The sequence below is a fragment of the Anser anser genome (assembly GCF_964211835.1).
Source record: "Anser anser genome assembly, chromosome: 2".
In the NCBI taxonomy this organism is placed as follows: domain Eukaryota; kingdom Metazoa; phylum Chordata; class Aves; order Anseriformes; family Anatidae; genus Anser; species Anser anser.
In genome coordinates this window covers 135,459,145-135,481,583 of record NC_139721.1, presented here as the reverse complement: position 1 = coordinate 135,481,583, position 22,439 = coordinate 135,459,145, and the positions used below count along the sequence as shown (strand labels likewise).

General features: G+C 36.4%; 1 protein-coding gene across 4 annotated transcripts in view; it reads left to right on the top strand.

The window, feature by feature from the left end:
- The window catches only part of GLCCI1 (glucocorticoid induced 1), a gene marked incomplete at its 5' end in the record, with an annotated part of 55,600 nt that extends 34,137 nt beyond the window's left edge, over window positions 1-21,463 (top strand). The window contains 5 exons of one of the 4 annotated variants that reach the window (XM_083825154.1): window positions 1,105-1,218; window positions 4,486-4,638; window positions 11,262-11,472; window positions 17,325-17,445; window positions 18,513-21,463. In XM_083825154.1, the coding sequence (XP_083681280.1) occupies window positions 1,105-1,218; window positions 4,486-4,638; window positions 11,262-11,472; window positions 17,325-17,445; window positions 18,513-18,861 (948 nt within the window). In that variant the 3' untranslated portion in view covers window positions 18,862-21,463. Of the gene's footprint in view, window positions 1-1,101; window positions 1,219-4,485; window positions 4,639-11,261; window positions 11,473-17,324; window positions 17,446-18,512 lie in introns of all 4 variants that reach the window. The other 3 variants (XM_083825153.1, XM_083825156.1, XM_083825155.1) reach the window with 3 other exon arrangements.
- Window positions 21,464-22,439: the final 976 nt, after the last annotated feature.

The following is a 22,439-nucleotide window of genomic DNA, read 5'->3' as shown; positions in this document are numbered from 1 at the left end:
CCACAAAGCTGCTTTGAAAGGGCAATAGTGATGTATTTAGCTACTTGGAGTTGACCACAGAGTGAATGTGCTTGTAGTCTGTCAGTCAAAAAGAGGATACTTCCAGCTGATGAAGTTCTTTGAAACATGATTTCTGTGTGAATTCAGATCTCCTTATTTGCACTTCAGGTTTTTAAATTTTTTATCTATAGCTGAGTTAAAAATGAAATAGGGCCATGCATGCTTTACCTTATATACTAGCATGCTGATCATGAAAGATAGTGAGACGTGAGCGCAAAGGGGGGGGGAAGGCAGTTTTAAAGAAGTATCTCTACCTGTTGTATAAATTTGCATGTGGTATGAACTTCTCAGGCAACGCTTATAGAGGGTAAATACTCTTTCATGTAGAAACTATTCAGGAGGATTAAATAAATGGAGGAATTCATGAATGAAATTCTTTAGCTTCTGTTAAGGAACATGTCAAATGAATAATGACTGTAGTTGCATTTGACCTTTAAAATATGTATCATTTGATTACCCATCTTTACAGCAGACAGTAGAAAAGATAATTTTGTCTGCCTGAATGAATCGGAATCTGTGGTAATGTAGCCTGTGGGGAAATACTGTTAAATGTATTAAATAAGTTCTCCAAGATGGAGCAATACATACTGATTGATTTTGTTTGTAGAGGCTCTTTTATTTTTCAGTTGAATTATTGGAAAACTTTGGTTTGGCTTAAGGTAAAACAAATTAAGCTATAGGCTTTGCAGTCCCTCAGTTTAAGCCAATTACAGTCTAGAAATTGTTACAAATTGTCAGGAGGACTACTTTTGTTTGCATCAGTTATTACAGTGCTTGTTTGTAAGTGAGGAAGTTTAGTAGTAAGCTAAGCCTGCTGACATGTTCAGGTCTGTAAATAGGGCGGCAGATACTTTGCAGAAAGTGTCTAGAGGCAGAAGATAACCATAACAGAATGGTTATGCTTAGAGGGAAGAAAATCCAATGTGCATGTATAATTCTTTAAAGAGGACTTAAAGATGTCTGTGATTCACTTCATAAAGGAAGAAATGAGCAGATATCAATTTGATAACTCATTATCACTTCACCTGAACTTCTTTCCAGCAGATTGCCAAACTGAGGCAGCAGCTTCAGCGCAGTAAGCAGAGTAGTCGTCACAGTAAAGACAAAGAACGTCAGTCACCTCTCCATGGCAACCACATAGCAATCAGTCAGACTCAGGTAAGCAGATAGTTGCTTATATTAACAGCCTCCTATCTTATCTGTGTTGGGTGAATAGTCTGCTGTTTCTTCCCATCTTTCTCCTGTTTGGTTTCTTACGTGGTACATTGAAATGCTTTAACACCCTGCTACCATTGCACCTACACTGAATTTTATCTGATAGCCGTTAATATAATAAAAAAAAAAATTGAGGGGTTGCAGCAAGATAGCTACTAAAATATATTAAGATGCTGTAAAAATTTTAAGCATGGCCAGATAAGGCTGTCTTTCCACGAATGCATACTTGCTTCCAAGACTAATTTTTGTGGTATACTTTCAAAAGTCTGTGTTCCTCTGGAGGGTATTTTCTTATTGGTTTTACGACACAGCTTCATCTAAGCTTGTTTTATAAATAAACAAAATGCACTAAAAGTAAGTGGACTGGATTGGAAGCCCAATAATTGATAAGTCTTTGAGCAGCAGGCAGAACTTCGAATGGGACCCGTTAGACAGTATTTGCATTGAGATTACAGAGCCTAGTTTTCTGCTTCTCTGAAACTAATTGGTTAGTTACGCAGAGGCTTGTAATTCACCCTACTATATATTCATCAGTAAAAGACAGTAGTGTTGCATCATCAGATATTTGAGGGAAGACCTCATTTTCTTGTCCTGTTTCAGGAGTTTTTGTGATACTTTGCTTATTGGTCATTTCCTGGCCAGAGAGGCCAGATCAGAGTGTCCCTATGAAATTGAGTAAAACAATATTGTGTTTTGTCTGCTTTATAAAAAGATAATTCACCTCAAATATAAACCTAGCTGAAATCAAGGTGGTGCTAGCCATAATTAACCACATGCCTGGAATTAGAGGACTGGTCATCATCTCTCATGCTACAGGATACAAACCTTTTTCTTCATGGCTTTGTCTAAGACAAAGGTCGTCTATAACAACCTTTTGGTTGTTATGGTACTTTAGAATCACTGTCAATACAGCATTCTGTCTTCCATGATGAGAGCCTTCACATACTCCTTTGTGGTAGCGGTGGCTTACTTGTGGCAGAACAACGTTGGTATGTTACAGCTTATGTTGAGAATTTCCATCTTATTAAATGGAAAAATTGCCATCATTGTTAGCCTGTTCCTGTTCCAGACACTGTGACTTGCAGGAAAAACTTAATCAGAGAGGATGCAAGACTGAGGTTTTAGGATGCAAACTCTTCTGTTCAGATTGTGTTGATGACCATTCTTGTGTTCTATATCAATGGGCAATGCGATGACAGAACTCTTTCCCAGCAGTAAGTCTGATATCAACTACTTTTTTTTTTCCTTTCTTATTTCCTCTGTTTCCTATCTCAGGTCTTATATACCTGAGCAAATGTTATCAGGAAGCACATCTTTGTGAATCAGGAATAGGACATCATAATCTCTTAATCTCTCTGATAGGTAAAGCTCAGGCTCCTAGCCTGACATCTTCTGTTTTCTCTTATTACTTAACTACTTTTCAAAATTATTTGTGAATTTATGCAAACCTTAATATAGCTGATCATTTTCACACTAGCCGGGCCAACGTTTGTTTTCAGGTCATTTTTGTGTATCATGAAGTTGTTTAAAAAAAAAAATCTATCTCCTATTAGAAAGGTGCTGACACTGTGAAGAATAGCTTTGGCAAATTACATGGACAAGTTACATGAGCATGAACCAGACTCTCAGCAGGGTGCAATGGAGGATGCTTCACACAGTGTCTGTCCTTTAGATACCACAAACTGCCAGTGAAACCGAAACCAAATGGATTTTAAAACTCAGGCAAGGTTCAGTGAATAACTTCGTGAACCTTAAGCCATTTGTAGAAAGCAGTTAATCTTTTCTCATTTGACAGTACAGACGTTTGAATCCTGATTAAATTTCATCTACAGTGGAACCTTAACTTGGTCTCCATGTTACTAACAAGCCACCGTTTGATCTCCTTAAATGCTTGCTCTGTCATCGGATTTTCTGCAGGCCTGTTTAAATAAGTAGTGTTTTAGAAAGAAGCTGTGATGGCTGATCTTTTGTGTTGGCCAGTCCTTTCATGTTCATTCAGTTTACATAAAATCTCATGTTTAAAACCTGATCTTGTGATGAAGACGTATAAGGAATTAATGTTCTTCGTGAAACTTTTATGCCTCTATAACGAAGGATTCACTGCATTTGTGTAGGAAAGTATTTTGCTTTACATCTCAAAGTAAGCTGTTGCAGGTATCAATGCCACTACTTGTACTAAAAACAGTCTTTATCACAGGCTGAAATCCACTTAAGGCGTATACTTTGCAGTAACATTCTTTAGCACTTGGAACTCACTCACGCAACGTTTTTGATTTCTCAGAAAGGTGTTCTGTAACAAGACTAGTGAAGTGTTCAGTTCTGGTACCACTGTGGGAAGGTATCCTGCAGGCAGTGGTTTTTTACGTTCATTTTGCATGAACTCCTCCAAAAAAAAAGGGAGGAAGGGGGAATCCCCCCACCCTAGGCCAATTAATTCAGTAATCTCTTGGAGATGTCCACAGGTATGTTTTACGTTTTGTCTTACCATGTTGCTGTGGATGAGAGGAAAATGCATATTAGGAAGTGAACACTGATGGCTATCAGTGTAGGTGCTAAGCTAAAGCTTTTGGGGTTGACAGTGAAAGACATGCTTTCTTGAGAATGGCTTCTGTTGGTAACAGAACTCCATTCCAACGTGTTTTTTTCCAAAAACCATACTTGCATTTTTTAGGTGCTTGATTCTTAAACTCCAATTATTTTCTTTTAAGACTTTCGACATAAAGTTCTGAAATGTTAGAAGCTAATGAAATTAGAGGTTGAGAATGAATACTTTATTTTTCATTCACTAAAGCCAACAAAAAGAGGATAGAAGTGCATTAAGTGAATATTCCAGTTGAGTGGTTAAGCTTCAGGAATGTTGGGAAATGCCTTTTGGATCACAGTTAAAATCATCCACAGCAGCACACTGTGTGCACCCCATCTCCCTATTGTGTATTCTGTAGTCTATACATCTGAAAAGTACATATACTTGCCTACCTACTGGTAAGTAATGAAGTAGATTTTATTATAGAACTATATTGAGTTTAAGTAGAGGTGTTTTTAGCGGCTTTTGATTCATGCAGGCATTTTTTTTAGTTAAATTTGACAGATAAAGATGATCTACATGGCAAATAATACATGGCTTCTTACTTTACCTTCTTTAGTGCTGATCTCAGACTTCTGTTTTATTCCGTTTTCCAACCTCAAATCATGTGGCTCTCTACCTTCTAGGCTTCTATTTCCAGATCAGTCCCTATGCCACTGTCAAACATTTCAGTGCCAAAATCAACTGTTTCACGTGTGCCGTGTAATGTAGAAGGAATAAGCCCTGAACTGGAAAAAGTATTCATTAAGGAAAACAGTGGAAAAGAAGAGGTATCCAAGGTAAGCTTATATTAATATGCTTATAGTTGTTTTTTCTTTGTAACCTATAAACACGTGAGAAAACTTCCTCATGGCTGAAACTGCAAATAATTTTCTTCAAAGACATTGTTTGAAAACCGTTTAAATGTTTTAGGGTTGTTTGCTTTTTTGTCAGTTTTTTAACGGGCTTCTGGCTAAACACAGGTTATTTAGGATGCCCTTCCTATGAAGAACTTGAAAGTTTTTGTGAGAAATGTAAGTGCTCAAAAACTTAGATACTTTAGGCTACAGTAGTAAGTAGGGACAGAGATTAATTTATTTGCTTCTATTTATTTGTTTTGTTTTTTAAGCAAGACTTAAGTTTCCTGTGCTCTGCTCAGCTTTTTGGTTTTAATACTTTTCTTCCATAAACCAAATGTGAACTGTTTTTACTTCCTTAAAAGACTGTGATCTGTTGTGGGAGATCTCTGTATGGGAAATACATACAATCTAAGGAGCATTGGAATTCTCATTGAAGAGCATTGCAGTGCTTAGATGACACTTAAAATGTGAAATATTTAGTTTTACAGCCACTCTTTCCTAAATAACCAATGAAACTTTTCTGCTGTGGGATCAACAACTGCTCTGCTGTTTTTTCTAATCTTCTCTAAATTGTAGGTTCTCTTCTTGTGAATGGTCCTCTAATAGCAATTCAGTGCACAAATCAAGCTATAAAACTTTAATTAGAGGGTTAAGATTCCAAAATCTGGTATTTGTATTTCTTTATTATGGCAGTAAACTTTAAACGCTTTGGAATATTCTTGGCTTCTCCAGAGGCTTAGGTGTGTTCTGTTATTAAGAATAAAATACTGTAGTAGTAAATGTTTTATGCTAGGTTGCCTTTCCCAAAGCTGTCTCACCCCAGTTAGAAGGGTCTGTGTTGGAACAGGGAATAAAGGGGAAAAAAGAAATAACTGAAACCAAAACAAAAAGCCCAAATCAAACCTTGTTGCCATCTCCGAACAGAGTATAAAAAGGTGTATTATAGTGCCACTACTGATGTTGCTATGGCTAGGGTAGTTATCTCTTATGGTTAGAGGACGTTTCATTTATTTATCAGACAAATCATCTTCGTAAATGTTGTCCTTGGGCTTTAACAGCTTATTACTTTGGATGCAGAACTGTCTCGTAAGTTACTGAATGTACTGGCTCTGGTCCAGCCAAACAGTTAAGCACATACTTAAGTGCATTGTTGGATTGAGGCCAGAGGTGCTCAGCAGTTTACGCAACCAAGGCAATAGTGAACCCTTCATCCAAACATCTAGTTGGGGAGAGTCTTCAGGCACAAAAGAAAGTCATAAATTAAACATTGCCCTTGAAGTCAAGTCCATCTATGTGGGCAGAGGGCTGTTTCCTGTTATATAACTGTTAATTTCTGTCAGATCTATTCTGGTGGGACCTAAAGAGGAACTACTAGCACTGTCTTTGAGCTTATTAGATTTCATTGCTTACTTATGGAAGATCATAATAAGAGTAATTTACTAAATCTTACTGCTGGTGAACTTTCTCCTAATGCAGCAATTTAGCTTCTTTTTTAGCCTGGGGGAGTTGGGGCAGCTGGGTTAAAGGTTAGGAATTACTGAACAAAAGATAAACCATAGGACAACCAAACTTCATTAGTTTCACTGCTGATGAAACAATTTGTTTTTCTTTCAATTTTCTGCCATTCTTTCTAGTTGTAACATTCTATTGTTAAAAAGTGTAACAATCAAAAGCAATTGGTTGCTTTGGGTGATGTGGGAATGATAAACTTTTTAACAGGCTTGTTTTTAAGATAGGTGGGCATCTAGACCTTTTCTGGTTTCTTTTAACCTGTTTCCAAGCTTACTTCCTGTTTCATCAGTGCATGTTTAAAACTTAATTTTAATATGTCAGGAAATAATTCTTTTTTTGTGGGAAGAGGTACAATTTACTAAAAACATAGAGAAGAATGATTACCTTTATTTTTTAAATGCAGTTCCTTATCTAAAGTTTTATTCAGATTTAGATGGTATATGAATAGCTTTCTGATTTCTTCCGTTTCTTTTCAATAAACACACTTGGACTTAACAAAACTAAAATGCATTTTGTTTTTAACTTAACTTTTAAAATTTTAGTTTAGTGTTCTTGAACTTTTTTTGTTCACTTATCTATTCAGTATAAATGTGTGAATTTTGGAGCAAACTGTTTCTTAGTTCACCATCTCAAAATGGGACTAGGTGATGCATAGGACAAAAATAAGCTTGTGGTTAAAGTAAACTTAGTTTTATGGACATTACTTGAATTATTTAATTTAGGGCCTAGTTAAAATTGGAAAATAGTGAAACTTTCCTTTCATGTTCACACTTTCCTGCTTAGTCTTTGGATACACAAATTGATTTCATTTATTTTTAGATTTTTTTTATTTTGTAGGGTATGATGTTCCATACTTTGTCTTCCTTTTTGCTGACTTCAATTTTTGTCATCCTACTTCATAAAAAAGTATAAATTGATCTGGAATATATTCTGTCATATCTTTTGCTGACTTAGTTATATTAATTCTTTGGAAACTTCTTTGCCTTTTTTCCTACAGTCTTTTAGTGATAAAAATAATTTTACTTCTAGAAGGGTAATTGTAGAGAGACTAGCCATGTTGTTTTTGTGCTTCACAAAGGTAATGGATGATGCAGTAATGTCATTAGCTTTTTCTTTTAATAATCTAATTGACTATGAAGTTTAGTAATACATGGTCAAAACATTCCAAGCATTTCTTCCTTTTCAGTTTGGCCATATATGTATATATTTTTTCAGATCATCCCGCTTGCTTAGTTAGCTGCAGGCATTTTCATTTTTCTTTCATAAAAACAGAGTTAGAGCCGACATTTTTTTAGTCCCTTTTTAATAGCATCTTTCTCCTCAGGTTTACTAATAAATGTTATTTCATCTTCTAATGCATTTATTCAAAGATCTGGGATATATTTTCCTTCCTGCTTTATAATTTAGTGACTAGCTTTCCAGGAAATTGCAGTTGTGTCCCACTACAAATTGTAAGAGGGAATCAGCTTTCTTGTGTAGTTGTGACTGGTTTTTATTCTTTGTTCTATGGTGATTCCACAATGCAAATGTTGGAGACTTCGGAACAGTAAGATGATGAACTTGTTGTATTTAGAAGCTCCCTGTTACAGAATACATTGTGAAACTAGTGAAACATGCCCTGCGGTTGGAGGCGTACATGTTCATAGGTCTCTTATTAGGAAAAATATTACCTGACCTATCTTTCAAATATACAAAAGAAATTAGAAATGAAGCAGTTCTGACCAAATGTCATGCCATAAATGTTAAACTGATTCATGTGTTTCTTGCTTAATCTCTAATGCCTCTGGAAGTAGGTAGTGAAATGCTTTTTATATACCTATCAGAAAGCTCGGTCCTGTAATAAAGTGATTGTTTCTCTAATTTGAGCAGGTGCAGAGGATCTTTACCTTAATCTTCATATCCTTCATCTGAAAGGTCTTTTCTCCTGTCTCCACGTGTTCCTTGCCAGGAGCAGTCTCTTCAAGATATGTGATGTCTCTTTTGCATTTGCACCTTGTCTAATGCACTGACTGCATTTACGCTAGAAGGCAGAACCACTTTCCCATTTCTCCCTTTGTTCCAGTTTAGAGAATAATTTCTATATCAGAAGCATAGAATACTCTGCTCTGAAGAAGTTGCCTCCCAAATAGATGAAAGGCTTGTGAAGAACAGATTATTTTTAAGGCTCCCACTGGTATATTATATCATAGTAGCATTCCTGATGCTACTATGGAGGGTGGCTTTAAATTTTTCAAGCAGAAATATTGCTGCTGGAAAGAAAAAAGTGATTTTTAACAGTGTATTAAGAAATGCTTGCTGTTGTCAAATCGACAGTTTCCATACCTTTGCAGGGAGTTACGAGGGTAGTATATAGTGATGTCCAAGAACATACTGTCCCATAGTGGTTGACTGGTGTCTTGTCGGAATGCATTTGGCATAAAGTTAGTACATGACTGGACTCTTGCAAAAAAAAACAGTATACAGAATGCAGTAATTTCCAGTTATTTTCCATGCATTGAGCATTATGAAAACTAATAGCAGCTGTACTGAATTAGCTACTCTATTTCTTGTGCTTTAATGTTGTGAGAGCTTCAGTTTTTAGAATAGTTTAGGCATGACTCATGGAAAGTAACTTCAGTATTTTTTATGTTGATCAGGTTTGATTCATAAGTTTTAAAAAGTGGAATAGTATCTAGCTGATATTTTCATGAAGGGTTTTGCTCTCGTCAAAACCTGGATTCAGTATGAAGGGGAAGAAATATACAGAAGCACGATAATCTGAAATACTTGCAGGTGCTTTCTACATGTTAAAAGTTATTCTACTTGGAAAGAGTGATAAATATTTAGCTTTTTCCACTTGTGTGTATTTCTAGAGGCATACTTGAAAATATAGATGACTTTCTATACCTTAAGTTCTAATTCAGTGGAGGCTGAAGTAAGTGACTTGGGATATACTTCCTGACTACATAAGACTATACTGTTTCTACAGGTGTGGAAGAACATCTGTGTTATACTGAAGTCCTTAATTATGTGCTTACTGTTTTTTTCCTGCCTGGAATCCTTGCTTTACCTGTTACGTATAGTGTGTGCACTTAATGAGTAGCTGTTCAATGTTTTTTTCTCCCTGTTAGATGTGTGTCCTAATGATCACTATTAAACCTTGCTTTGAAGTCAGAAATATGAATTTGTTCTTGGGTTTTTGCTTCTATGTAATAGGAGTGTTTCTGAAATGTTGTTCTCTTTTTATCTCACCTGTGTGAGAAGAAAGATGATATCTGCACTTCATGGATGGAGAAACACAAATCTATCAGGCTTCTATAATGTGATTCTTCAGGTAACTCAGGGTACTGCGTATCATTTTAAGACTTTAAAGTGCAGCTCCCGTGGTTTCCTTCTGCATCTGTGAATGAAGACTTTTGCAGACCTGGTCCTATACAGACTGGGCTTCCAGAAAAGATGCCATAAAAGAGAAGGGTAGCTTCAGATGACTTCCTGACATCTCAAAATTTTTGTGGGAGACAGAGATAGAATGCTGTTCTGCATGGCAGTTACCTTTTGGTTATGTTAATTACCAGACTGTTTCCTTTCTACAGCTTCAGTCTTGTTTTCTGCCTCTCTTCTGTGTAACAAATGATAAAATGCTTTAGGTCTATCTTCTGCATTGAATGAGTCATGGCCTGTTGGGGGTGATGGGAAGAGCAACACATAGTCATGTTGTAACGCATATGCAATGTGAGCTGAACTGTTGGAACAGACTACGCAGCCGTGTCCAAACTTCCGAGCACTTGATGTAGCAACTGTAATGTTCTCTTTATAGTGTGTTACTTTGCTTTTAAATGAAATGTGAAATGCTGTTAACTGGAAGGCTCATAAGAAGGAAAGGCTCCTCTGACTTTACTGTGTCTGCCTCTTTGTGTAGTATGTGGTGGTTTTCTGGACAGACTATTGCTGAAGAGAGGAGAATGTGATACTTGGACAATGTACTCTTGTAAAATATTTGGGTTGAATTTTAAGCTCTAGAATGGGCTGTTTCATTTTGGCATGAATGGAGAAGAGGAAAACAAATATTCACTCGACGTGAAAAGGAAAAAGGATTCTTGTAGCTAGAACATTTAATCCGTTCTCTATGGCTTGAATACAGTCCTCACTGAAGTGAAGATAAAACCATTATTTTAAATCTTGGAGGCATTTTTACCCCTTCACTTTTAACTAGAACTCTCATTCTCATTTGATTTTTTTTGTTGTTTTTAAAGTAGTTCTATCTTCATGATAAAACTAATTTTCCCACAGGGAGCAAGAATTAGGGTGTACCAACTTACTACAATGAACATGTCTGTGCAGTATGTTGCAGACTAGGACGCAAGATCTCTCTTGCCAGTGCCAACTAGACTGCTGTGAGCAGGCACTGCTTTTGGTTTAAAACAAAGCTGGTGAACCTTATATAAGCTTGAACGTCTTCTGCTTAGTTCTCAATTTATCAGAGGTTGCCTACAAAAGTAAAGGATGAAAAGTACAGGCGTGCTAGAGAATTACTGCCTGCTAGCAAAACTTGGACAGTTTAATTTGTAACAGTAATTCAGTTTGTTATGGCAATAATATGCTGTTGTGTTTGATGTTTTCTGCTTTTTGTTTTATCCAAATGTGGTATCAGGGTACTTTGTTTTTGCTTTATAATAAGTGACCTGTATTGAAAATTGTACTGCTAAGTACAATTAAGTACAAGGTCTATTTGTCGAGCGTGTGTGATGCAAGTTGCTTTCTAAAATATCAGAAAAATGCTAAAAACACTAGCGCGTGTAGATAAATGTTGAAGTGCATTCTATTGTTAACCTCACGTAAGAGGACATAGTTGGCTGGGAACATCTGCATATTATCCCAGCATTGAGCATAATTTATGTAAGTTGTGTCCATTTTACATTGCATTATTTTCTTGCATAAAATTTCTTTCAAACCTGACTTGTTTGCTGTTCTTAAGGCCTTGTCTTGTTGCTTCAGCTGTGAGTGCTGCAGGCTGACGTTGCTTGGGAGTTGGATCTTTTCCCTATAACCTGAATTGCTTGTTTTTCTTGCAGCCTTTGGATATTCCCGATGGTCGAAGGGCCCCGTTACCTGCTCACTATCGTAGTAGTAGTACACGAAGCATTGACACTCAGACTCCATCTGTCCAGGAGCGCAGCAGCAGCTGCAGCAGTCATTCACCATGTGTCTCTCCCTTTTGCCCTCCTGAATCTCAGGATGGGAGTCCTTGCTCAACAGAAGACTTACTCTATGACCGTGATAAAGGTGAGAGTAGAATGGCCTGCCTTTACCTATGGGAGGCATGTGATGTCCTGCTTTTACAACTACCTTCATTTTACTCATTACATCAGTTTTTGTTTTGTTTGATTGTTGTGGAGGGACTGAAGATTTATCTTAAAATTGGTTTTGTTTGTTTACATATCTTTTTCCCTCTTGTTTGTGAAACTTCACAAACATCTTCCATAAATATGTCAGAGGAGCACAGCAAACAGCCTTAACTATTTATGAAGATTCTAATGTGAAGAATTCAGACTGTAACATGCTTCTGTTTAAAAAAGGTTTCAAGAAGGTTTGTGTATGTAGGATTGTGATGTATGCTCATCATGGGTGAGTTACTTGCTGATCAAAACAGTGATGAATTTTTGGACTGCTTTAAAAGTACTCTGCTTCTGAACTCATCCCACTTGAAGCTATTTGGTGAAGAACTCGAATACGAGTTTGAATAATCTGATGGAGAGTGATTATCTGTCATAACCCAAAATTTCTGAATAATTTGTGTTTATATGTCAATATTCTGCATTTTTTCTAAGTCTGTAGAAAGTAGTTTAGTATTGTAGAGGGAGTAAATTGGAGTTCCAGTAATTAAGGGTTAATTTACAGGCAGGACACAGTATGAAAATAGAAGCACTAGTGTGAAAAGACTGATTTTGGACAATTCTGTTTACTAATGAAATGACTGGGCTTCTGGTTGGCTGGACTTGAATCTTTTATCAACTACAAATATGGCCCTCTGTTTGGAGGGATGCATTTGGAAGAAATGTGGAAGCTAAGAGTATATTTCACATGAGATGAAAACTAAGATTTTGATTTGGCAAAGATTTCCTAATGAGCTAAAGGCAGCAGTGTTTTGATGTTATGAGTAAGATTGAAGCTTTACTTGTAAATATTCTGTTTTAATCATTCTTCAAGTAATTTTAATTCTATGTGATCTAAAAGCAATAAGATTGGGGCAGGAGAAAATACACTTTTTCTTTGTTTCCGAAAAGTATTGCTTTCCTCTCTTAGATTTAAAAGTAAATAGTAGAAAGCAAATCCACCAGCCCAAATCCTGCACTGGGGGTGTGTGTGTGTAAGTTAACCACATGAAAGTAAAAGTCTTAGCACAGCATAATAGGTGGCCATGTTCCAAAAATAACATGGATATCATCTCCCCCCACCACATACTACTTTCTTTTCTTAGAGTATTTGTGTGAGTTGCAATTTGTCAAGACTGAATCACGATATAGATATCCACTAAAGTACTGGCAGACAAGGAAATGTCTTGACAGGTAATTTGTTCGTATATGTTCTGAAAACATGTATGCTAAAAAGCAAGGAAATGGAAAGAATCATTCCTTTTACAGTTAGTACTTAATTTCGTTATCACAGTAACTGGAAACTTTTGGTGATTTTTATTGGTAGTAGGAAGTAAAGACAGTTTGAAATATTGCATTTAACTTAATGATTTTCAAGGGTTTTATCTTCCATCTAGGATGTTCTGAACAGCTCATTGGAGTAAAATTTATTGTTGAACTTCACAAGGAGAAGATATTTGTGGGTTTCGATCTTGAGACTGGCTTTAATGTTAGGTTTGTATTAAAAGGCTGTTTTAGTAGTGGTATATAGGTGATTGTGATAAACGAGCAGTTTTGTAGACTTTTACATAATTGCATTTTTAAATTAAAGATTTAAGATACCACATTCATGAAAAATAAAATCTTGAGTTGCTCATTGCAACTTTGTTCTTTATGGGCAAGATAGAAACTAGAAAAACATGTAGCAATTTCTCAAGAAAATGTAACTTGTTCAGAGGTGGTAAAAGTGCATTGGTAACCAGATAGGTGCCATTTACGCTCAGATCATTGAGATCACACAGGCTGGTGGTTCTGAATAGGAATGTTATCAAAATAGAATAAAATACAAATGACAGACATAAATTATCAAATTATAAATGAAGAGTATAGGTAGAAATTATAAAGAAATTGTGAAATTTGAGAGAAAGTTTCTTAACATCTGTTACTGATGTGAACTACTTTTTTAAAAACTCAATTTTTTTGCACATTCATTTTAAAGTGATGCTGGAATACAACTTCTGTAAGTTTTCTACAAGACCTTTCAAGTTTTGAAAAATGTATTTCTACATATAACCGAGCGTAGACATTTTAAACCCAATGTTTTCTGTTACTTTTCTCAAGTTGGAGTTTTATGTTCCTTTTCTACTGGAATAACTTAGATTTACCATTAAAATTACCAGTTTTATAAATGCTCCTGAGTGTTTCTGAATAGGAAATGAAGGTTAGTAGTTTGAGACACATAAGCAGTGCAAGGAGCCAGCACTCGTACAGACACAGCACTGCTTTACATTTCTAAAGCATCTTTTATTTCTTGTGCAAAGCTGTGCTTTGGCCTGAGGCCCTCACAGCTGCTCTTTGGACTGTATCAGCTGTTTGGTTTACTTTTCTGCAAGGATCTGCTAAATCTATTGAATTTTTCAAAGGAATGTGAATGCTAAATTTCAGAAAAGGATCACAACCCTGGTCCAAATAAGAGTAGTGGTACTAAATAGTATAAATCGAGCAGAGAAGGAAGGGTGGGAAGGTATTTTCATGGCACTTGACTTTTATGATTTTGTTTTTGAATATCAGCCTACTGCAAGGTAAGTGTAATGCCTTGCCGCATTAAAGCTACCAGTTTCAGTAGATCTGTTTTATGGTACTCTGCTCCTTGAGACTAAAATTTTAGAGTGCCATGTAGCATACTTAGTAACTGTGACAGAGGTGAAGTTCAAAGCCATCCTAACATACAAGATGAAATGATTTTTTTTGTATGAGAATAGTGTAACCTGTTTTTCAGGGATTTTGATTTAGGTGCTTCTGCGTAGGATTGTGTATACCTGCTATTGCTAGCGGGCTGTAACAAGCAATGTGCTCATGAAGATGCTATCTTTTGGACTGGAGATATTTTTTTTAACTTCTGGGCATCTGATTCATAGTTTTTAAAATGAAAATTGTATGAGAAGTCTTTGGGCAGTCTTTAAAAAAAAAAAAAAGCCATTTTTGAGCTGGAAAATCCTTTTGAACCTATCAGACCAAATCCCAAGGTTCACTGACAGTTCCTTGTTTCATTTGTGTCACTCAAAATAAATTGTTCCACGGGTTCTCTTAATCTTTCTTTTTTGTTATTATAATATATGCAAGCTAAAGTTGTGGTGTTAAATATTTTGGTTAAAATATTTAGTGTTTGCAATCTTAAACATTTTCTAGATAATAACCTGTCCATTTTAAATACTTATATTCAGAAATTTTGTATAATAAGGCTCCATATTGTCTTCAGCATGGTTATGGTAACAAAGCTTGCTTTAAAGGTTACATCTGTTAATCTTCAATCATTGTCATCATAATGAAATTTGATTAGTTTGTTGAAATATGCCAGCAGAGCACACCCTACTGGTGGGAGCCTGGAAGATGCAGATGACAGTTTGTGCATTACAGCTGCTGAGAAAGTAAAAAAATAAAACCATGTGTAAATAGAATTGTTTGAGAATTGCATTCGCAGTGTCGTTAAGGATTAATGATGTTACAGTTCAGCACTTAAGACCTTACAGGATACACACCTATGGACTGGCTTAAGCCTCAGACTTCCTCTTATCTCTTCAGCTAATGATCTGTTCTTCTCAGGACCCTTCCATTCTAACTCTGCTGCTGTACATGTAGAGCTAACACTAAGCTTATATGTTTTGGCCTCCTAGTAACCGCATGTATTTATCAAATGTTAGTGTGATGTGTTTGGTCGAAATTAAAAGCTAAGAATTCAGTAAGCTTTAGAAGCTCAGGGAGGCAAAGGGAGGAACAGATGAGTTAAATTATATTGTATATTTTTTCCATGTTTAACAGCTGTCCTGTATAGAAAGTTTCAGCCAAACAGGGCTAAATAAACCAAAAACATTATTGAAAACTGTACTGGCTAGACAACACACTGAATCTTCCAAGAACTGACTTAACTTTGAATGCAGTTTGATTCTTTCCTTGGATGTACTTCCACAGTTTTCCAGTATTCACTGTAATGAACAGTAGCTCATTTTACATTTCAGAGTTCTTAAATAGAAACTTGGATCTTCAAATTTAAATATTAGAAAAAGGAAACAAACTGTCTGGGTTCTGTTAATGATTTCTGTGTTTGCAGTGAGCTGTGTGGGCCAACAGTGGATAGATTCCAAAAGACCATCGTGTGCTCAGCTTGACAAATATCTTTATTGTCTCTAGGCTTTTTCTGCCTTCATACAGTTAACACCTAAAATTCTGTAAATAACAAGTCTGTGTTCACTATACAGCAGGAAAGAGCAGAATAATCAATATACTACAGAGGTCCACTTCAACCATTTTCTCATACCTTTTGTAGTAAAAAAAAAAAAAAAAAGGATGTGGGACATTTGAGTTGATTTGTCTTGTAAAGGAAGGTAAAGGAAGCACTGGTATTTCAAAACCTCTAATGATAAACCTCTGATGATCAGCCTCTATATTTGAGTCATGCTTATACAAGTGTTTATGTAGTTACTGTTTACAGGCTCTTAAATAAAACCTTATAATGCTTCAGTGAATCTGGATTATAATGCTTGAAGCTTTGGTTGGTTTTCCACTCTTGCCAGAAAGGCACACGTGAACAGCAGCAGAATAAACAAAGGTATCTGAGATAAAAATGCTAGGGTACCCCAGTCTGGTGGAAAGACTTGAAAGGAGCTAAAGCAGGAGCTGTTAGCTCTCTCCAAGTTACATTTACTTGTAAGTTGGTGGTTCCTTTCCAATCTTGCCTTTTCAACTCATTTTAATTGTAAACCCAAGCACAGAATATGGAGCTACTAATATTAGCCTGAGATAGCTGTTGCTTTTTTAAATATGTAGAAGCCACTGCAGAAAGCTAAGTTTCTGTAATTATTTTTGTACATACTTTGCCTTAATGCATTGAATGTTCTGTTTTCAAGATGAAGGGAAGGGTGGTTCACTTTCTGTTTAAAGTGAACCCTTTTGTGGTCTTAGTTTGTCAAACTTTTGTTCTTCTGACACTAACAGAGTTGAGTCTTATCTCAGATTTGCCAAGAAATACAACAAAGTCTGCCTGCTGTGGAGCCTGTCTTGTGTCCTAGAGTGTCCTAGATGCTCGTGTCTTCAGTTTGAAGTGTGTCTAGTAATCATCTGTAAAACATACACAGGCAGCTAGAGTCATGAAGAATACCTAGATCATATAGTTAGTAGTGATGAGAGAATTGAATTATGAAAGTTTTTACTTTGGATACTAAAACAACTAAATTGTGAACCCAATAAGGTAGAACATTGTAATGATGAGATATCAGTACCTGTATTACAAATGTGCTTTGTTTCTTTGCAAATTCTGAGCTGTTCATGAGACTGAGGTCAATGTTCCCGTGAAGAATTGTTTATGCTGTATACACACGCTTTCAATAACTTTGTTTATACAGTGAGAAGGCATATTATCATTACCACTCATAATTCTTCTGCATGTATTATGCATATTACCTTGTTCATTTGTTTTTTGAATTACATAATAAAGAGTTTGTTTCCAGGATCACAGCTCTGCTTTGTTCCAGTTGCAGAGTTCTGGATGAAAATACTCTCCTGTTATGTGTTGTTTGTTATGTGATAGATTATTGCTGCACTGAAACTTTTATTCAGAAGAAATGTGCTATACAAGGGTGTTAGAAGTAGTCTGCAATAAAGGAAGCATTGTGGTAGAAGCAAACCAGCATAGTGGCTAAATTGTGAAAAAAGGCATCTTGTTTGGAAATCGAATTTAATTAAAAAGCACTCTCAATCTCTAGTAATATAACTGCTTTAAATTTTCAGACAGTGGGAGTAGCTCACCGTTGCCCAAGTATGCCTCATCTCCCAAACCAAACAACAGCTACATGTTCAAACGAGAGCCCCCAGAGGGATGTGAGCGAGTGAAGGTCTTTGAGGAAATGTCGTAAGTAATGCCTTTTATATCAGCTGGTATCTGCAAAGCAGTAAACCTGTTTACTGAGCCTATTCAACTGCAGATGAATAAACTATTCCAGCTGATGGGTTTTTCAGGAGCAAACTATTCTTAGAGTTTATACAGAAGAGAAGTTGAAGTGTTCACGTTGGTTTGAAGAAGAAATGGAGTCTTTTATGCTTAAACTCTTTTTGTGCATTTATAAAAGGCAGCAAAAATCCAAGCAGAAAAGATAAGGTACATTTAATTTCCTAAGCATTTATAAACCTCTTTCCATATATTTTTATGAACTTTGTACATATTTGTGGCTTAAAACAACAACTCTCCTTATTTTTTATCAATTCAAACATAGGTTACATTTTGATATGTATAAAACACACAAAATGGAGTGAAACCTATGTGAAGTGTTGGTAGGCGGTATATTTAATGGCATAGACTTTGCTCAACAGCAAAACTATTGAGCAAGAAGTCAAATTAAACTCTTGGATATCATGTCTTTTTCCCTAGACTCAGCAGTATTTGAGCACATGCTGTTGAGCTTGCATGCGTAGCTCCTGTGGATGAAAGCATTAAGGAAGGGATAGTTCTTGCTCTTAATAGCATTCATTGCCTGCTGGATGGTGAAGGAGCAATGTTGGGTTGTGGAGGAAGCCTCCAAAGAAATCACAGAATGTGGGAGAGGAGAGGTCTATTTCATGGAGTTTCTCAAAGGGCTTTAACATGGCTACGTGTGTGGTTGCTGCAGTGTTATTATTAAAGAAGGATTTGTGTCATTCTAAATTACTGTGGCATTTTTTTCATGTGCATATGTAGTGCAGATTTTTTTTCTTGCTGGAAGTTGCATGTTTATCCAGTAATGTTCAAGTCATTTTTGTGACGGCACTATTTTTCATGCTGTGGATCAGTTAGCTGACTACCAATATGGAAGATGTTTGCCCCTCTGTCCAATTAATCCCATTCCTTGTCATTCACATTTTAGCAACTTGTAGAACCACAAAGTTTGTGACACACAAAACCACCTTCGTTGGCCAGGTATATAATCTTTTTTCTTGTTGTAGGTCTCGTCAGCCTGTCTCAACCCCTCTCTTTTCATGTCCTGACAAAAACAAGGTTAACTTCATCCCAACCGGATCAGCTTTCTGTCCTGTAAAACTTCTGGGCCCCCTACTTCCAGCTTCAGACCTGACGCTGAAGAACTCTCCTAACTCCGGTCAAAGCACAGCTTTGAGTACCCTGACTGTTGAGCAGCTTTCGTCTCGGGTCTCTTTCTCATCTCTGTCAGATGACACCAGCACAATGGACTCTACAGAGGTCTCGGTACAGCAACCATCCCAGCAGCAGCAGCCGCTTTTGCAAGAAATTCAGACTGAAGAGCATTCCTCTCCTCAGAGCTACGCATTAATCTAGACCAAGGTGGAGCAGGCCTCTGCCCCAAAGCAAGGATTGAGGAGATAACAGTTCAGATACGTCTGCATGAGGTGGCAACCTTTCAGAACAAAACAGAATACTTAGCAGCATTTGAAAAAATATCTCAACGCTGTTCTTGGCAGGGACAGAATTCATATTCAGCATTTTTTGTGAGAAAGCAGTAATGCCTGCAAAATCCATATATCATTAAGCGTTTTAAGTGGAGACTATGCATTTCATAGTATGTTTGACCAGATTAGTACTGTGTCCTGTGTTCTGTTTCAAATTCTACAGTATAAATAAGCTCTATATATATAAAAAAAAGTTGCCTGTCTGAATAGAAAATGTCTTGCTGTGTTGTGTCCTATGGAAAATACTGTACTTCAGGATTATGTTTACAATTGATCCAGGTGTTTGTTTCTAACTTCTGTAATACACACAATGCAAAAAAAAAAATGGCCACAACAGTTGCACAGTGCCCACCCTATGGCCTAGCTTCAGGTACTTCTCTCGAAGTGTAAACTCAGGTAACTTGGAATGTATATCATATTGGGATATAAAATATTTTACAGCTACAAAGCTAAAGAGGGAACATCACTCTTTTGCCTTTCCTTATTTTATGCATTAATATTTCCTCATTACATTCCACTTTCTTGGAATAAGTGCATTCAGCTCCAGGTGAATGATGACCCTGGACATGGGTGAACATGAGGAGAACCAGCAAATCTGTGATGTATATCACTTTGTCATGTGCTTACAAGTAAAAACAACTGTTGCATTTACCGTCATTTCAATATATGTAAAATGTGGCATTTAAAGGTTTCAGGTGTTGCTCAGTTAATGACTGTTAAACTGTTGCAAATAAAGTGTTCAGTACTAGGCTGTACATGAGAAACATTCCACATTATGTGTGAGAGGATTTTGAAAGACAAGAATGTTTTTGTTCAAGGATAGAAATTCTTTCAGGTTTCACAGGGGGGCGATGGGGATTTCCTCTCATGTTTTTGTTGGCAGTTAAGGATGTGAAATGCTACTGTTACCGTCTAAAAGTCAAATTAATGTTTAGTTTCTCTTTTGGAAATGTTCATTCATTTGCTGGTTGGAACTAGGTTTTCAGATTTTTGTCAAGCAGTGTTAGATGAGCAGCATTTTATTTATATAGTGAGTAATTGTGTTTGGATTGAAGTCCAAAAGTAGCAAGTGGGTGTTTTAAGAGGGGTGGGGAAAACAATAGTTTTAAGTTTGTGTTACGTAATCAAAGCTTCTCCCATAACTTTTGCTTACTTAAGTTGTGTGTGTAAAAGTGTGTTTTTCTCCCCTCAAGTATGAATAAAAAAATCCTGGTGAAATAATCCTGGTTTTGCAGGCTGGACGCTTTCTCAAAATAGTACATGGCAAGAACAGTTTAGTAGTGCTCTTCTGTTGTACTAGAACAAGAGCACTGCTTTCAGAGATAATTTCCTGTGATACAAAGAGGACCCCAAAGGCAAAATAAACTTGATGTTCTTGCTCCATTGCTTTCAGCTCAGTGGAACTACATTTATGCTGTCTGCTCCTAAGAGAATAAGGCTCACCTTTTCCAGGAATTGAGGAGATTAGTAGCCTGCAGCTACCAAGCATTTAAACTTGCTCCATTATTCTTTTTTTTCCTCTTTTGAAGGTGAGATTGGAGGGGGTGAGAGTGAACCACCAATAAGTGCTCACTAAATACATGCTTTCTTTGGAGATAATGCATGGTTTCCTTTTTATTACAGAGGTTTTGTTAATGCTATCTTACAAGGTGGAATTTGCAGCCTATAAAAGTCACTTTTTTTGGCTCCCCTTGCAGAAAACATAAGGAGAGAGAGGTCTGTCTCTAACCATTTTCATGTGAAAAACCTGCTTGAAACACAACAGCCATCTTTTAAACCCTACTAATCTCAGGCCTAGGTGAAAACACTATATTTTATAGATTGAAGATAAAGGGGAGAAAATACTCATGATGTAAGTATCAATTCCTTTTAATATTTTTCCTTCTAGATTAACATTGCAGTATGATGACCTTATGCTCAATCGTAGTCTCAGTTGTTGGTGTTAGGTTACCAGGGGATACGATGATGAGTTTTTAGATCAGTGATGAACTCTGTACAATAATTGCAATGCCATTACGTGTTCTTTTTATTTTTTTCCATGAGAAACTAAATATTAATTAAATTGCACATTTGTTCTTAGCAGATTTGAAGGTTTTGAACCAAATGTGTTAAAGCTAATGCTTTGCCATGTAAATTTCCCAGCAGTTGTTTATCTCAATTGTATTCTACATCCAGCTGTAGAAATTTGTCAAATATTGTTTAAAGTTTTGTACATAGTTGTACTGTTATTTCTAGCCACTGTGCTGAACAGTATTCAAGTTATCACACAATATTGCTTTACACAAGGAAGTGTGTGGCTTTTGTTTTGTATTTTTTTGGTATAGAAGTTCCTGTGTCTTATTTAAATAAAAATTATAGTTAAAAAACAAACGTGTGGGGGGGGAGACACAAAAGCAGTGGTTCATTTATTTGTTTTGGAAACTATGTATGAAACCCCATAGAATGAGATTAAAGTTTAATATCGTTCCAAATTTGCATCTAGAATAGTGTCAACTATCTATCTTTATGACCAGTGTGCCATGTCTTACCTATTTTTTCCAAAAACATTACATTCTAAGGAGGAAAGAATATCTAAAAAAAAAATCTAAATAGTTAAATATGCTAAAAATAGCATATTTGATAATGAGCTTTTTCTTTCCTCAGAACATGGAAAAAACCAGGCATTATTGGAAACTGCATCCACTGCTGTGTTTGTGGTAGGGCTAATTTCAAGTTATCTGTTAACTTATGAAAGCCATTAGATGTTTCACTATGTGAAACTAAACTAAAACCTTAAAGGATGTGGTATAAATCTACTGACAGTCTTGGTTTCATGTTGTTTTGTATGAGTCAAATGATTGTCATTTGACTTGCAAAATAATTCTTTCCAGATGAGGAGGGGGGCGGAGGGAGGAAAAAAAAAAAGAATAGTATTTAAATACACGTAAATCCTCCAGAGTTGGTTATTGCCATAGTGCTTTTCAGTAAACACCAGTAAGCATGGTTTAATGCTTGTTATCAGAGTCAAAACTTAGGTTTTCAGCATCCCAGTGATTACAAGGTTTATGTATGACTGTGTTAAAAACATTAACTGAAACTTAAGTGCTGAAAGGCTGGAGCTTCAAAGGCTGTAGTATCCTACCCTGCTCTGAAAATGGTTGATGCACATCACTCATTTTATCATAAGCTTATATGGCTTACTAGGGAAGGCTTTGTGGCTGTCTTGCCCTCTAAAAGGATTTGGCTGCAGCAGCTTCACTCTGTTGTGGTGTGGGAAGGCATTTGCTTCTCAAGAATTAGTTCAACAAAAGCACCTCGCTCACCCTGGAAGACGTGATACAACTTGCACCATGGATGACTTTTTTTCACCATCCCTGTGACTGCAGGCCCTTGCCTTGTTAGTTTATGGTTGTGGTAACATAGTTTATGGTTTTGGTAACATGCAGCTTTGTAATTCACTGCATACGT